The sequence below is a fragment of the Rana temporaria genome, chromosome 4 (genome assembly GCF_905171775.1).
Source record: "Rana temporaria chromosome 4, aRanTem1.1, whole genome shotgun sequence".
NCBI classification, from domain to species: Eukaryota; Metazoa; Chordata; class Amphibia; order Anura; family Ranidae; genus Rana; species Rana temporaria.
In genome coordinates this window covers 280289615-280307632 of record NC_053492.1, presented here as the reverse complement: position 1 = coordinate 280307632, position 18018 = coordinate 280289615, and the positions used below count along the sequence as shown (strand labels likewise).

At 42.1% G+C, this 18018-nt stretch overlaps 1 protein-coding gene and 1 long non-coding RNA gene across 2 annotated transcripts in view; both read left to right on the top strand.

Moving 5' to 3' along the window:
- Positions 1-3708, top strand: part of LOC120935721 (titin-like) — a 433372-nt gene extending 429664 nt beyond the window's left edge. Inside the window, exons 61-65 of the mRNA XM_040347780.1 lie at positions 1736-1777; positions 1934-1978; positions 2147-2194; positions 2991-3062; positions 3629-3708. Coding sequence (XP_040203714.1) covers positions 1736-1777; positions 1934-1978; positions 2147-2194; positions 2991-3062; positions 3629-3708 — 287 coding nt within the window. The remainder of the gene's footprint in view (positions 1-1735; positions 1778-1933; positions 1979-2146; positions 2195-2990; positions 3063-3628) is intronic.
- A 1599-nt stretch (positions 3709-5307) lies between these two features.
- LOC120935386 lies at positions 5308-17742 on the top strand. Its single transcript, XR_005748451.1, has 4 exons — positions 5308-5351; positions 12732-12776; positions 13934-13978; positions 17706-17742. It is a non-coding gene; the product is annotated as an uncharacterized LOC120935386 (long non-coding RNA).
- The last annotated feature ends 276 nt before the right edge of the window (positions 17743-18018 follow it).

The following is an 18018-nucleotide window of genomic DNA, read 5'->3' as shown; positions in this document are numbered from 1 at the left end:
TTATAATTTTGCTCAGTGTATATATGTGTATATATATATATATATATATACATACAGTTGTGTGAAAAAGTATTTTCCCTCCTTTCTAATTTTTTATTTTTTTTTGCATATTTGTCACACTTAAATGACTCAGATAATCAAACACGTTTTATTATTACACAAAGATAACCCAAGTAAATGCAAAATGCAGCTTTTAAATTATAGTTTAATTTATTAAGGAAAAAATATGTCCAAACCTGCCTGGCTTTATGTGAAAAAGTAATTGCCCCCTAAACCTAATAACTGGTTGTGCCACTCTTGGCGGCAATAACTGCAATCAAGAGTTTGTGATAACTGGCAATGAGTCTTTCACATTGCTGTGGAGCAATTTGGGCTCACTCTTTGCAGAATTGCAAAGACCTCTGAAGGTATGCTGTGGTATCTGGCATCAAACCATCAGTAGCAGATGCTTTAGGTCCTGTAAGTTGGAGGGGCCTACATGGATTGGATACCTCCTTCATGGTTCAGTTCTGATATTCGCGTGGCTAATGTAGGAACTTTTGGCTGTGGACAGAGGTCACCTTGGGAATCCTAACCAGTTTGCAACTACGCAGCCAATGAAACTGCAATGTACTATGCATTCTGACACATTTCTATTGGAACCAGCATTAACTTTTTCATCAATTTGAGATACAGTAGCTCTTCTATTGGATCAGACTATACATGCTAGAATTTGCTCCTTATGAGCCTTGGCCCCCCCACCAGTTTTCCTTCCTTGGACCACTTTTGGTAGGTCCTGACCGCTGCAGACACAGAATAAAAAGTTGCCGTTTAGGAGTTTCTCTGACCCAGTTGTCTAGCCATTACAATTTGACCTTCGTCAAAGTCACGCAAATCTTTATGGTTGCCCATTTTTTCTACTCTTAGCATATCAACATCAGGGACAACATGCTCACTCGTTGCTCAATATTTGCCACCCACTTTCAGGTGCCATTATCACAAGATAATCAATGTTATTCACTTTACCTCTCAGTGGTGACATTATTATGGTTGATTGGTGAATGTGTTAGGCTCTGTTCACATCTGAGCGATCTGGACCGCTGGCGGAATTGCAGCGATTCTGTAACAAATTGCAGCAAATTGCAGAACGTTTGTGCAATGCCATTATTTCTTAATGCCACCCCAATCATGCTGCAATTTTGCCTCAATTGTCGCGCTGTGATCGCAGAAAATCCCAATGCAGGAGCTTCTTTTGAGTGACAGGGTCACACGTTGTGATTTGCCGCGATTGCAGTGCAAATTATCGCACAACAATCACAACAAAATAACTCCGCTATTGGGGTACCATTAAGAAGTAATGGCATCACACACGCGTGCCGCGATTTGGAACTTCTGAAGGCACTGAAAATTAGCTTTTTATTGTTCAAGTTAGAGTAATGTATGCTGACAAATAGAATGCTCACCATCTATGTATCAGCCTTGAATAAATAAAATAAGAGAAAGGAATATAATGGGAAACAATTTCAGAACGAAATCAATAACTGCAAAACTTGTTTGTTTATCTATCTCTCTATCTATCTATCTATCTATCTATCTATCTATCTATCTATCTATCTATCTATCTATCTATCTATCTATCTATCTATCTATCTATCTATCTATCTGTCTATCCAACCTAAGAAAACCAGGTCATTATACAGTATATACAATCACACTATGAATTAATTTCTCATTACATTGATATATTCCTTTTTAGACAAAAAAGAGAAAGAGAAGGAGGTCACATTGCCAAAGAAAGGTAGATTTTACAATGTTACTTAATTTTGCTGTCTATTTTATGTATTTCAACGTAGTAAGTATAATATAATTTTTTTCAGAAAAATTCTGTTTTTACTGTATTTAAAAAAAATACATGGCAACGCTTTATTGCTATACACCCATTATTTATTTTCAGAAACCCCAGTTAAAAAGCAAGACAAACAAGCAGAACCTAAGAAAGGTAAGTGTCTTTTCTGTTGTCGATTTACAGAAGTTACATATGTAGGCTTGAGGAACATTACTGTAAAGTTAACAAACACTGTAATGGGAAAAAGTCAAATATACAGGATAGAAAACACAACTGCAAAAAAATCAAATGAGCTAAACATTACATTCATTTGTTTTCTAGAGAAAATAGAGGAAAGACCAGAAAAGGAAACCAAAGTGCCAAAGACAGGTAGATACAATAAGTTTTGTTTTTACAGTGTTTTCCATATGTTATTGTAAGAACAGGAAGGGTCATAAATCAAAGAGTACCAATTAACAGCTGTTATATATTTTTTGTTGCTATGTATTTATTAGAAGTACTTAAGCACTAGTAAAGAAATTGAATTAATAGCAAGACAGGGACAAGTGATAACATTTCCACATATATCCTATATTTTACTTAAAGGGGTTGTAAACTATGCATTAAGGTGAAAAAACTTCAGACAGTGACCGGCCCCCTACCTCCCCCCCCCCCATTTTACTCACCTGAGTCCTGTAATTCCCTGGGCGGTGACACACTTTTTCTCTCCGTCCAGTGTTCTCGGGTCTTGATTGGATAGATTGATAGCAGCGCAGCCATTGGCTCCAACTGATGTCAATCAAATCCAATACGCGGGTGCCAGGGGGGCGGGCTGAGTCCTACATTCTGCGTCTATGAACGCAAATGCTGGACTCGGGAGCGTGCCCACAAAGTAACCCCCGGGAGAGCGCTTCTCCTAGGGGGTTATATGATGTGGGGATGAGCCGTGAGAGCCACCAAATGACCCCAGAAGAGGATGATCTGGGCCACGCTGTGCAACACAAACTGCACAGTGGAGGTAAGTATGACATGTTTATTATTTAAAAAAATAAATAAAAAATAAATAGCTTTACAATCACTTTAACAATGTGGCTAGAATTACTTTTGTCCTGATAATCACTGTCCATGCTGTGTTTCCAGAAAAGCCATAGTCACATCTGATTGTTGCTAAATAATCTATTTTCAGAAATCTCACAGAAAAAACAAGATAAACCAGCAGAACCTAAAAAAGGTAAACTTGCGTCATTTCCAACTGGCTGTGAGTTTCGAGTTCGAGTCAAACTCATGTTCGACTCGAACATTGCCTGTTCGCCTGTTCGGCGAACAGCAAACAAATTGGGGTGTTCGCGGTAAATTCGAAAAGCCGCGGAACACCATGTAAAAGTCTATGGGAAAAATCTAAAGTGCTAATTTTAAAGGCTAATATGCAAGTTATTGTCATAAAAAGTGTTTGGGGACCTGGGTCCTGCCCCAGGGGACATGTATCAATGCAAAAAAAGTTTTAAAAACGCCCGTTTTTCCAGAAGCAGTGATTTTAATAATGCTTAAAGTGAAACAATAAAAGTGAAATATTGTACCTAGAGGGTGTATAGTATAGTATGTGTATCTCTGTAGTTGCCACTATCCATGTTTTATAACCATATATAAATCGGAATTTACTAAAAACGTATTCTTGCATTCCATGAATCAGTCACCACCCTCTCCTTGTACCCACGGTATGCTTATGCGCACATCTGTTCACATAGCCATGTTTGCTTGCCTGGGATGCACAAGTGTTTTCATGCATCACCATGCAGGTAGTGTCATGTATGTCTGTTGAAACAGGTGCATGTCCTCGAGTGCAGACAGTGTGCATTCTTGGACACACACCTGATTTTGCATGGTTGTCATATCCAGTTCAGTGACTTGTCCAAGCAGCCTCTGTATCCGAATAGGCATAAATGGGACTGCCTGCACACAGGTGCATGGAACACCTGTTCATTCCAAGCAGGCAAACACAGCCCTTCACACAAATGTACGCATACATGCAACCGTGTGAATGAAGCCTTTCTCACACACACTAAAACTTGAGAAGGAGGCACAGAAATTAAAGTGGTTGTGAACTCTATTACACCACTTGTACCTACAGGTAAGCCTATAACAAGGTTTACCTGTAGGTACTGTAAATATCTCCTAAACGTGCACAGTTTAGGAGATATTAACTATGTGAGCTGCTGCCAATGTCATTGGTGCATGCGCAATGAAGAAACGGCCCACTCGTGACCTTTCTTCAGTACCTGTGCCGTGACTGGTGGAGCCCATGTGCATGCGCGGGAGTTTTGTCATTGTGACTCTGGCCAATCACATCGCCGGAGCCGCAAACCTGGAAGTGGCTCCGGTGAAAGATGTTGGCCATGGAAGTGGAGTGTGGGCAGCACTGCAGGGAATCTGCAGGTAAGTATTTCATAATGAGCTAGTATACGATGCTTACTAACTAACTAACATTTTTTTTCCTGAGGTTTACAACCTCTTTAACTGGTTGACCGACCAGCCGCTGTTGTTTTACGGCGGTAGGTCGGCTCCCCTGCGCGAGAGCCCGTAGGTATACGTCGGCTCTCGCGCAGGCCACTAGGGGCTCCCGGTCCTGTCAGGGAGAGAAATGCTGATCTTCTGTTCATACAATGTATGAACAGAAGATAAGTCATTTCCCCATGTAAGTCCATCCCCCCCTACAGTTAGAACACACCCAGGGACATACTTAACCCCTTCCCCGCCCCCTAGTGTTAACTCCTTCACTGCCAGTGGCATTTTTATAGTAATCCAATGCATTTTTATAGCACTGATCGCTATAAAAATGCCAATGGTCACAAAAATGTGTCAAAAGTGTCCGAAGTGTCCGCCATAATGTCGCAGTACCGAAAAAAATCGCTAATCGCCGCCATTACTAGTAAAACATTTTTTTATAAAAATACCATAAAAATACCCCTTATATGGCTATAACTTTTGCGCAAACCAATCAATAAACGCTTATTGCGATTTTTTTATGAAAAATATGTAGAAGAATACGTATCGGCCTAAACTGAGGAAAAATAATGTTTTTTTATATATTTTTGGGGGATATTTATTATAGCAAAAAGTAAAAAATATTCATTTTTTTCAAAATTGACGCTCTATTTTTGTTTATAGTGCAAAAACTAAAAACCGCAGAGGTGATCAAATACCACCCAAATAAAGCTCTATCTGTGGGGAAAAATAGGACGCCAATTTTGTTTGGGAGCCACGTCGCATGACCGCACAATTGTCAGTTAAAGCGATGCAGTGCCGAATCGCAAAAAGTGCTCTGGTCTTTGACCAGCAATATGGTCCGGGGGTTAAGAGACATGTCTCTTAAATGTAACTAAATGTCATTATATATGTTATTAATCTTACTAAATTGAAGTGATAGTGTAAAGAATAGTAAAAGACTAACACAAAGTAGTATGCCTAGCTGTTTCATTATATCTCACCAATAAAGTACTTATTGCAGCGACTCCAGTGAAAATACAAGAACAAACAGAGCCAAAGAAAGGTAATATTCAGAACCTGCCAATGAAACAAACAAACTATATTAATATTTACACATATTATACATACAGGGGCGGACTGACACCTCATGCGGCCCCCGGGCGATAGAAGATTATGGGGCCCCCGGATAATAGGAGATTATGGGGCCCCCAGGCAATAGATTATGGGGCCACACATAGATACACACACATACAGTATACATACACAGTATACATACACACAGAATACACATACACACACTGAAAAGGTACTGGAAAGGCGGGGCAGCTATAATCTTGGGATTTTTTTTAAAACAATGATTTTTACACACTGTCCCTGGTTTTACTGAGGCTGGCAACCCTGATGGGGCCCCCTAGTGACATGGTGCCCTCGGGCAGTGCCCGAGTGCCCAAATGGTCAGTCCGCCCCTGTATACATAGATAACAGCAAGAAACTAAGTACATGGCAACTTTTATCATTATATTGTAGCATACAATTCTAGAATTCTTAGTTGCTGTTCACCAAGCATGGTATCTTACAAAGGAATGAAAGATGATTTTTGTACACTAGTGATGGTGTACATCCAGCAAACTTTATTGAATTTCAGATGCTGAATCCCAACCCCATTAAATTCAATGGGCCAAATCATAGAAAACGGTAAAGCCTATTTTCAAGACCAATGTTTCTCAACTCCAGTCCTCAAGGAGCCCCAACAGGTCATGTTTTCAGGCTTACCATTATTTTGCACAGGTGATTTGATCAGTTTCACTGACTTAGTTATTACCACAGGTGTTTCATCTGAGGGAAATTCTGAAAACATGACCTAATGTGGCTCCTTGAGGACTGGAGTTGAGAAACACTGTTCTAGGCCATTAGGCAAGGAATTGTTAAACAAAGGGCAGGAGTTAAGGGCTGAGTATTGCCTTATGGGACATGCACCAAAGCAAAACTTTAAAAAAAAAAACTGTTTGGTGGGGAACAGAAGTTTTAATAATGCTTAAAATTAAACATTAAAAATGCAAACAAATGCATAAAAAAATGCACAGTGGATGCTCTGGACTAGCCTGTGAAGTGACACACCTACAATGACTACAGAAAAAGTGACATTTGCAAAGAAAAAAAAACGTATTTTCAGATTGCCAATAAAGGACAGCTCAAGGCTGCTACCTTCTGTTTGTAAACAAACAGCTGGGGATTCTCTTAATTACCAGACCTTATCCTAGATGAGGTTCTGGTATAGATGTTAAAGGTGAACCCCATGCAATAAATATGGTTTCTCCTAAAAATACATGCAAGGATGACCTTTGATCAGTGTGTGGCTATCCCAACACAACAGAAGTCGGTCATTTGGAACATGTTGGACAATTTGCAGCTACTGATCAGTGTATTCTGACAACAGCCACTGCCACTGTCAGAATAAAATTTCCCTGTTCGGGAAAATTAAAGGTGTATGGTCAGCTGTGGTAGTTCACTTCCTGCTTGCAGAGCATACAGATACCTTCTAGTTCACACCAGGAGTATGCCTAGTTTATTTGACAACAAAGGGTGGATTATATTATAACCCACACTCATCCACTCAAAGGCCTTAATAGTCTAGTTATGTGCAAGGCAAAATCCTGATTATTAAAATATCCCTGCACATGACTGTGTACTGAAAATAAACACAGCTTGATTTTATGCACTAACCCAAATTAAAGGGGTTGTAAAGGTAAAAAATGTTTTCCCTAAATAGCTTCCTTTACCTTAGTGCAGTCCTCCTTCACTTACCTCATGTCAGGTCACCTGTGGCCATCTGACAAGTGCACCCCGTTGGGATCAGGGATGCACCACAGGGTAGTGAACCCCATGGCCGACTGCTGCGATCAGAGAGGAAGCGTGAGCCCAATATTCCCCAGGGCGCAGAGTCTAAGACCCATCTTTGTGTTCACCAGAGCCTCTGGTGGTGAGGATGGCCTTCACCGCAGCTAGATCCAGGTCGTGACCCCTGGGGTCCCAAAGGTCACGCTCCGCAGGGAGAGAGGGGAAGCAACAACCAGGACAAGCGGTAGTGATGGGTAAGCCGAGGTTGGGGCAACTGGCAGACAAGGGTAAACAAGGAACAGGCCAAGGGTCAGGGAAACAGGCAAGCATGAGAAGTCAGAGACAAGCCAAGGTCGGTACACAGGAAGGTAAACGTAACACACTGCAGACAGGAACAAGCTACAAACAAAGGTTGAACAGCACTGCAGACCTGTAGTGCAACAGTTAATATAGACTTCCTGGGATGGCCTGGGTGGGGCCATACAGGGAGGAAGGTGATAAAAGACAGCCAGAAAGAGGGTCAGGCCTCTAATGAAGACATGAGACAGGTAAGCTGCCAGACTTTATTGCATATCCATGACACCTCATCCTTTAATTTTGCTTTTAAATGTCCTTATTTCTTCTGAGAAATCCTCACTTCCTGTTCTTCTGTCTGTAACTACACACAGTAATGTGAGGCTTTCTCCCTGGTGTGGAGAAAGTCTCTTGAGGGGTGAAGGGTGAGCAGGAGTGTCAGGACGCTCTCTACTTGGCAGAAACACTGGGCCAGATTCACAGAAGTACGCCGGAGTATCTGCTGATACTCTGGCGTACTTTCAAATTTGCCGCGTCGTATCTTTAGTTTGAATTCTCAAACCAAGATACAACGGCTTCTGCCTTCGATCCGACAGGCGTACGGCTTCGTATGCCTTCGGATCGTAGGTGTAATACTTGGAGTTTGCGTTGTTTTCCGCGTCGGGTATGCTAATTAGCTGTTTACGGCGATCCACGAAGGTATGCGCGGTCGTCGTATTCTCTTACATCGTCGCTAGTCGGCTTTTCCCGGCGTATAGTTACAGCTGCTATTTCTTGGCTTAAATTTAGACTTGCCATGTTAAAGTATGGCCGTCGTTCCTGCGTCAAATTTACATTTTTTTTTGCGTAAGTCGTCCGTGAATAGGAAAGGACGTAACGCACGTCGCCGTTCAAAAAATTACGTCGGTGCGACTTCATTTCGCGCAAAGCACGGCGGGAAATTTCAAAACGGAGCATGCGCAGTACGTTCGGCGCGGGAACGCGCCTAATTTAAATGATCCACGCCCCATTTAAATTAGTCGGGCTTGCGCCGGATGGATTTACGCTACGCAGCCGCAAGTTTACAGGCAAGTGCTTTGTGAATCAAGCACTTGCCCGTAAAACTTGCGGCGGTGTAACGTAAATGCAATACGTTACGCCGCCGGAATTCTACCTGAATCTGGCCCACTGTTCAGACATAAAATAATGATAAAATAACATTGTTACTTTTGTACCTACTCTATTTCATTCATCTTCAGATTGGATACATTTCAATCTGCACGTGATGTCAGTTAAAGTTTTAAATTAAAGTAGAACTATAGGCAAAAAACATTTTTTTCATTTTGGATAAAGCAAGGAAGGATTATAATCCCTGTCAGATTTTATTTTGCCATTTGTATCACATTGCAGCGATTTCCCTTCATTTCCTGTCCCATAACCAAACAGGAAGTGAGAAGAAATCCATGCTATTAGGGACCCCCAGGTCACCAGACTTAGTGCCCCATTGGAAGATTTCCCCTCTATTATTTTTCTGGGGACAACCCAAAGTTGAAATTTTCTTTTAGTTTCACTGTCAATGATACTGGCAGACAGGACAAATAAGGTTTCTATTTTCTCCTTAATGGGGGTAAAGATAGCAATACAAACTGACAGGTGTTCTAATCACTCTACATTCAAAACAAACAAAAAAATGTTTTTACAAACCCATAGTTTGTAAGTCGGATGTTTGAAAGTAGGCCTGCCCTATATACTCTGCAGATAATTGGGCCTTAGCTGTTGGTGGTACCAGAACACTGTTAGCCCTCACAGTTACTCTTGGTGACGGGCCCTGCTGTGAAATATTATATCAAGAATTGTAATTACATGCCACTGTTAAAAAAGGGCAAAACAATTGGGCCTTAGGCAGTGGTGGTGGCCAAACACTGTAAAGCCTCACAGTTACTCTTGGGGGGCGCAGGAACGGGCCCTGCTGTGAAACATTAGATCAAAAATTGTAATTATGCGCCCCTGTTAAACCGGTGCAGAAAAATTGGGCCTTAGGCGGTGGTGGTGACACAACACTGTAAAGCTTCTCAGATTCTCTTGTTGAGTGCAGGAACGGGCCCTGCTGTGAAATATTGAATCAAAAATTTTACTTACGAGCTCCCGTTGAACAGGGGCAGAAAAATTGGGCCTTAGGTGGTGGTGGTGGTGACACAACACTGTAAAGTGTTTCAGATACTCTTGTTGAGCGCAGTGGTGGCGGTGCCCTGAACCAAAAATATTCTTAGAAGCTAACATCATCAAGAGAATGAGGAGGAATAGGATAGTCACTCAGCAATGTCAGCATAATAGGATAGTCACTCAGCATAGGCAGTCTTCAAGGAATCCCACATCTATAGAAAAATGTATCGGTTACATCAGCATCCGGTGCTTGGTAGCTGGTGATCCAAGACTGATTCATTTTCATGAAGGTGAGTCCTCTGGGTCACTGAGGATCACATGATCCACAGACACATCCTCCCAGCCACATACAACTTCATGGGTTTCTGGGGGCTAAAAATGACCCCTTGAAGACTGCTGCTGATGCTGAGTGCTATGCTCCACCTCCAACCTGACAGAGTCCTCCTCCTCTTCTTCCTGTGTAATCGGCGGGCCTGCAGGAATACAATCTGGATAAAGGGGGACCTTGAACGGTAAGGAAGTTCTGCCTCAAGTACCCTGTCCATTATTCCACGAAACTTGTGCTTCAACAGGAAGACAAGAGGGACAGTATCACTGATGCATGCACTGTCACTGCTCACCGTCCTCGTGGCCTCCTCAAATGGTGACCTGACAGTGCATGCATTCTTGATCAGAAGGCAAAAGAAGCCAAGCTCCCTTGACCCTGTCCTGGTGCCATACTCACACAGGTACTCATTGATGTCCCTCTGCTGCGTGTGCAGCCGCTGCAGCATTGCCAATGTTGAGTTCCACCTAGTGGGCATGTCACAAATGAGGCGGTTCCTTTTGAAGGCCAGCCGAGCACTGGTATATGACCGGCAGAAATGACCACAGACTTTCCTGGCCTGCCTCAGGAGATCCTGTAAGCCTGGGTACCTGCCCAAGAACTGCGGCACCACCAAATTCAGGACATGAGCCAAACAGGGAACATTGTGTGGGTCCTGTGTAAGTTCACCTAACATATTTTTCTGTAAAGGTGAACTTACACTTTAAAGCAGGGATCCTCAAACTACGGCCCTCCAGCTGTTCCGGAACTACACATCCCATGAGGCATTGTAAAACTCTGACATTCACAGACACGACTAGGCATGATGGGAATTGTAGTTCCTGAACAGCTGGAAGGCCATAGTTTGAAGACCCATGCTTTAAAGAGTTCTTCTTTTGCATGGACTTATTCTCCTGATTTCCTTTTTAAGCTGACAGAGTCACTTTAAAATTTGAAATATAGAGGGAGAAAATGAAATGGTGTGGGCAGTTAACCACTTTAGCCCCGGGCCTGTTTTTCAGAGTCGGTGTTTACGAGACAAAACCATTTTTTTTTGCTAGAAAATTACTTAAAACCCCCAAACCTTATATATATTTTTTTTCTAACACCCTAGAGAATAAAATGGCAGTCATTGCAATACTTTTTGTCACACCGTATTTGCGCAGCAGTCTTACAAGCGCACTTTTTTTGGAAAAAATTCACTTTTTTAAATTAAAAAATAAGACAACAATAAATTTGGCCCAATTTTTTTATACATTGTGAAAGATAATGTTACGCCCGAGTAAAATGATACCCAACATGTCACACTTAAAAATTGCGCCCACTCGTGGCATGGCGTCAAACTTTTACCCTTAAAAATCTTGATAGGCGACGTTTAAAAAATTCTACAGGTTGCATTTTTTAAGTTACAGAGTAGGCCTAAGGCTAAAATTATTGCTCTTGCTCTAACGATCGCGGCGATACCTCACTTGTGTGGTTTGAATACCGTTTTCATATGCGGGCGCTACTCGCGTATACGTTCGCTTCTACGCGCGAGCTCGTGGGGACGGGGCGCTTTAAAAAATTGTTTTTTGTTTTTCGCATTTATTTTTATTTATTTTACAATTTTTAACAGTGAAAAAAAAAAAAAATTATCACTTTTATTCCTATTACAAGGAATGTAAACATCCCTTGTAATAGAAAAAAGCATGACAGGTCCTCTTAAAGCGGGAGTTCACCCATTTTTAAAAAAAAAAAAAATCTCCCCTTAGCTTCCTGCTCGTTCGGTCTAGGGGAATCGGCTATTTATATTAAAATATGAGCAGTACTTACCCGTTTTCGAGCTGCATCTTCTTCCGTCGCTTCCGGGTATGGGTCTTCGGGAGCGGGCGTTCCTTCTTGATTGACATTCTTCCGAGAGGCTTCCGACGGTCGCATCCATCGCGTCACTCGTAGCCGAAAGAAGCCGAACGTCGGTGCGGCTCTATACTGCGCCTGCGCACCGACGTTCGGCTTCTTTCGGAAAATCGTGACGCGATGGATGCGACCGTCGGAAGCCTCTCGGAAGCCTGTCAATCAAGAAGGAACGCCCATTCCCGAAGCCCATACCCGGAAACGACGGAGAGGATGCGTCTCGTAAACGGGTAAGTACTGCACATATTTTAAAATAAATAGCCGATTCCCCTAGTAATAACGAGCAGGAATCTAAGGGGGAAAAGTGCCCTCTAAGGGTGAACCCCCGCTTTAAATATGAGATCTGGGGTCAAAAAGACCTCAGATCTCATATTTAGGCTTAAATGCAAAAAAAAAGAAAAAATTTGGAAATGTCATTTTTTCAAATGACAAAAAAAATAAATGTTTCTTTAAGAGGCTGGGCGGGACTGACGTTTTGACGTCACTTCCGCCCAGCAGAGCTATGGGGACGGGCGAAGGATATTTTTCCTTCAGTCTCGTCCCCGCTCAGCTAGCGAACGGTCGCGATCCCCTCCGCCGCTACCGACGGCTACGGTAAGCGGCGGAGGGCGCGGGAGGGGGGGCCCTCTCCCGCCACCGATAACGGTGATCTCGCGGCGAATCCGCCGCGGAGACCGCCATTATCGTTTACACGGCTGCCCACAGAAGAGATGAATATCTCGATTGTGGCAGCAGCTGCTGCCATTACCAAGATATTCATCTTTAAAGTGAGGACGTATAACGACGGTGGGCGGTCGGCAAGTAGTTAAATATGTATTTATTTCTGTGTCAGTCTGCTGCAACCTTTCATTGTAAAAAGCTGCTTCTATCTCTCTTGTCTATATTTCATTTGAAAGACTGTCACACAAAATTTAGAGAAGGATACATTGATTTGAAATGTGCTTCTGATGTCATACAAATTTTACATTATAGAAACAACAGAAGAAAAGGACCAGATACCTAGCAAACTAAAGAAAGGTAATGCATAAATTACTTTAAACTGTTTTTGTTGAAATTTTATATTGCTACACATTGGCTTTTCAATAATATCATGTAAAGTAGAAGACTAAGTAAAAAGAACAGTGTGCCAGATTCACGTAGAATTGCGGCAGCGTAACGTATCCTAGATACGTTACACCGCCGCAATTTTTCATTGCAAGTGCCTGATTCACCAAGCACTTGAGATGAAAACCTACGCCCGCGGCCTCCGGCGCCGGACCTACTGCGCCGGACCTACTGCGCATGCTCCGTTTCCTAACTCCCGCCGTGCTTTGCACGCCGTGACGTAATTTTTTTGAACGGTGACGCGCGTAGCGTACTTCCGTATTCCCAGACGGCTTACGCAAACGACGTTGATTTTTAAATTTCGACGCGGGAACGACGGCCATACTTTAGACAGCAATACACTTGCTGTCTAAAGTTAAGGCACCAAAAAAAAAGTGTAACTTTGCGACGGGAAACTAGACTAGCGGCGACGTAGCGAATGCGAAAAACCGTTGTGGATCCGCCGTAACTCCTAATTTGCATACCCAACGCTGGTTTACGACGCAAACTCCCCCCAGCGGCGGCCGCGGTACTGCATCCTAAGATCCGACAGTGTAAAACAATTACACCTGTCGGATCTTCTGGCTATCTATGCGTAACTGATTCTATGAATTAGTCGCATAGATAGAAACAGAGATACGACGGCGTATCAGGAGAAACACTGTCGTATCTCATTTGTGAATCTGGCCCAGTATTCCTTAGGGCTTATGTCTGTGGGAATCAACACCTGCTTAAAGCAGGTATGAATTCTGAATTGTCTAAAAAGCTTCTTAAACTGATGCCATCAACACAAACCCAAAGTCTGTAGGTAGACACAGGCCCTTAGGAACAAATCACAATTCAGTTAATAATTAGACAAGTGAAAGATTAGTTTTCTTTGGCTGTATGAGAAGGATTACTTACTGTACTGTGTACAAAGGCATCGTGAAACATGTGTTACATTACAAATCCATTACAGTGGGGAAGCATTAAAGACTAGGAAGAGGGGAAAGTGAGTATTAGTTACCATGGGGCATTTAATTGTACAAAATGCAAGTAAATACAACATGAATTGTAGTTTGACACCTATCCAAAAATTATTTATTTTACAGAGGCTCCAGTGAAAAAAGTAGAAGAACCAGCACAACCAAAAAAAGGTAGCCATATAAAAAGGAAAAATAAAATATGTCTACTAAGAAAGAGAAAAATAAAAAATGTGGCATTCTTAGAGAATTTGCAGCCTAATGCCGTGTACACACGATCAGAAATTACGACAAGAAAAGTTTGATGTGAGCTTATGGTCGGAAATTCCGACCGTGTGTAGGCTCCATCGGACTTTTTCTATCGGAATTTCCGACAGCAAAAATTTGAGAGCTGTTTCTCAATTTTTCCAACAAGAAAAGTTCTTGTCAGAAATTCCGATCGTCTGTATGCAATTCTGACATGCAAAAACACGCATGCTCGGAATTAGACACATGCTCGGAATCATTGAACTTAATTTTTCTTGGCCTGTTGTATTGTTGTACGTCACCGCGTTCTCTAAATTTAAAGGTTAATATGCAAGTTATTCTCATAAAAAGTGTTTGGGGACCTCCCCCATTGTATCAATGCAAAAAAAGTTTTAAAAATGGCAGTTTATTCGGGAGCAGTAATTTAATCATGCTTAGTGAAACAATAAAAGTGAATGAAATATTCCTTTAAATTTCGTACCTGGGGGTGTCTATAGTATGCCTGTATAGTGGCAAATTGTTCCCGTGTTTAGAACAGTCCCGCGGCAAAATGACATTTCTAAAGGAAAAAAAAGTAATTTAAAACTACTCACGGCTATAATGAATTGTTGGGTCCCGGCAATACAGATAAAAGTAATTGAAAAAAAAGGCATGGGTTCCCCCTCCAATCCATTACCAGTCCCTTTGGGTTTGGTATGAATATTAAGGGGAACACCGAACCAAAAAAAAAAAAAATGGGGGTCCCCAAATATTAAGGGGGATCCTGTGCCATTTTTATTAAAAAATGGCGTAGGGGTCCCCCTCAAAATCCATACCAGATACTCCTGAACCATACCAGGCCACATGTCCTGAACATGGGGAGAATGCTTTGGGGGTCTAAAACCCCCAAAGCACCTTGTCCCCAGGTCGATGTCATCCCAACAACCCTTGCCCGGATGGTCTGTGAGCAGGGGGCTTATCAGAATCTGAAAGCCCCCTTTAACACACCCGTGACGCCACTGGAAATCCGCTGGAAGCCCCCATTGCGTCGAGGGGGGCGATATCACTCACTCACGTGACAAGTGGCCCCGCCCTCAGCTATTTAAGAGCTGTCACGCAGGTGCAGTGTCATTCGGTGGGCGCAAGGAGGCGGAAACGGATCATGGTGGTGTTTTTTCCATATCCCGGGTCAAGAATGAATTACATCGCTGGATTTTTTTTCCTTTTTTAATAAAGGACTTGCCCCAAGCTGTGTCTTGTGTTTTTTAAAATGTTTTACACTTTTTTTGTGAAATGGTAGGGGTACACCCGCAGACCCCCCACAACCACCGGACAAGGGTTGTGGGGATGAGGCCCTTGTCCCCATCAACATGGGGACATCCTCCCCATGTTGAGGGCATGTGGCCTGGTATGGTTCAAGAGGGGGGGGCGCTCTCTCGTCCCTCCCTCTTTTCTGCGACCGGCCTGGTTACGTGCTTGGATAAGGGGTCTGGTGTGGATTTTTGGGGGAACTCCACGCCATTTTTTTTTTAAATCTGGGGTAGAGTTCCTCTTAAAATCCACACCAGACCTGAAGGGTCTGGAATGGATATTTGAGGGGAACCCCACGTCATTTTTTTTTTAATTGACGGCGGGGTTCCCCTTAATATCCATACCAGACCTGAAGGGCCTGGTAATTGAATTTGGGGGGACCCCTACACTTTTTTTTTTTTTTTATGAATGAATTCTCTCTGAATTGCCGGAGCCGACAATTCATTATAGCCGCGAGCCATTTTTAAATGACTTTTTTTCCTTCAGAAATTACACTTTGTGCAGGGACAGTTCTAAGCACGGGAAACATGCACTATTTCACAGGCATACTTTACAGTTGTTTTTGGCTACTTAGTCGAATCTTCATGTCTCTCTATGTCAAATCTTTTCTCTCTATGTCGAATCTTTTCTCTCTATGTCGACTCTTCTTCATGTCTCTATAATGTCAAATCTTTTCTCTCTATGTCGAATCTTTTCTCTTTATGTAGAATAATATTTGACTAATAGAGTTAAGGTTAGGCATATTCGACCACAACAAAAACGAAAATAAAGCATTTTTTATTTCCGATCTTTCGGTTTTCGTTTTCTGTGCTTTCGTTATCGTTTGTTAAAACGATAACGAAAATACCTGAAATTTGGAGTCTAGTTAAAACAGTTACTAAAACCTTTATTAGCAGCGTGGTGAATGTCACTAACCTTTTGAATCTTGTATAGTGCAATTCAAGTGGGTCATAAATAAGAAAGAACATGATGTGCACCTCAGAGAATAAAAGAGAATTAACAACTTGCTTCTACTTTATTTTTATTTCAACCTGCCAATATAGTAATGTCGAGAAATCCAACAGTAGGCCATTCAAGAGCTTTTCAACCTTTTTTGGCATAAAAGTGGTAGTCTGGAAAATCATTCATCAAGGTTTCCTTCCAAATATATCACAGCTCCTATATCATATTATCCTAGCAGCAACTATATCATTTGTATTCCCTATCTGGGGTCACCTAAATAAAGCATTTCACATTTTTGATAATGTACTAATTATTGTTTAAATATTTTTTAGCGGCACCAGTGGAAAAACCTGTAAAGCCATCGCCTGAACCTAAGAGAGGTAAAAACATTTAGCCGGATTCAGGTAGAGTGGCGTATATTTGAGCGGGCGTAGCGCAGCTCATATGCGCTACGCCGACGTAACATAGAGAGGCAAGACCAGTATTCACAAAGCACTTGCTCCCTAAGTTACGGCGGCGTAGCGTAAATGGGCCGGCGTAAGCCCGCCTAATTCAAAGTAGGCAGGTAGTGGGCGTGAGGTCTTACAATGAGGCATGACCCCATGTAAATGAAGAGCCGAACGAACGGCGCATGCGCGCACATGCTCAGATTCATGTCGCATATACTCCCTAAGATACGACGGCTCAATGCCTTCGACGTGAACATAACCTACGCCCAGCCCCATTCACGTACGACTTACCCAAACGACGTAAAATCTGATGGCTGTTCCAACGTCCATACCCTAACATGATTTAGACCTGCTATTTGGAGGTTTATCTTTACGCCGGACGTACGCCTTACAAAAACGGCGTAGCTTACTGCGACGGGCGCAAGTACGTTCATAAATCGGCGTATCTAGGTCATTTACATATTCAATGCGTAAATCAATGGAAGCGCCCCTAGCGGCCAGCGTAAATATGCGCCCAAGATACGACGGCGTAGGAGACTTACGTCGGTCGGATGGAGCCAAAATTCAGGCGTATCTCCTTTGCAGAATCAAGCGCATAGATACGATGGCGCATTCTTGGACTAACGCGGCGTATCAATAGATACGTCGGCGTAAGTTTTTGTGAATCCGGGCCATTATGTACAATGAATGTAATTCTATGGTATGTTATTTTAAAGCTACATTTTTGTTTTATTTACTTATGTATTTATAATATTTAGAGCAACTATTTGAAAATAGTAATTTATTAAGAATTATTTCACTTAATTAATTCAACCTAAAACCTCCATTATGCATATTTGATAAAATAAAACACAAAAGGTAAATAACGAATGATTCTTGATTATTACAATAGTATTACAATATAGATTATACTTCAGTGTACTGAAAATTGATGATGCTTTCCTTGTATCTCCTTCATTAACCTGTATTTTTAGAAACATCTGTGAAAAAACAGGAAGAGCCAGCAGAACAAAAAGGTAACTGACTTGAAAACTAACCAAAATAGTTAAAGAGGAACTCTGGCATACCGTGCCCAAGAAACAGTCACAAGTCTCCTGTATTAAAGCGGGAGTTCACCCGAAAAACAATTTTTAACATTAGATTGAGGCTCGTTTTGTGACGGGGAATCGGGTGTTTTTTTTTAAAATCGAAGCAGTACTTACCGTTTTAGAGATAGATCTTCTCCGCCGCTTCCGGCAGGCTTCCGACGGTCGCATACATCGCGTCACGAGTAGCCGAAAGAAGCCG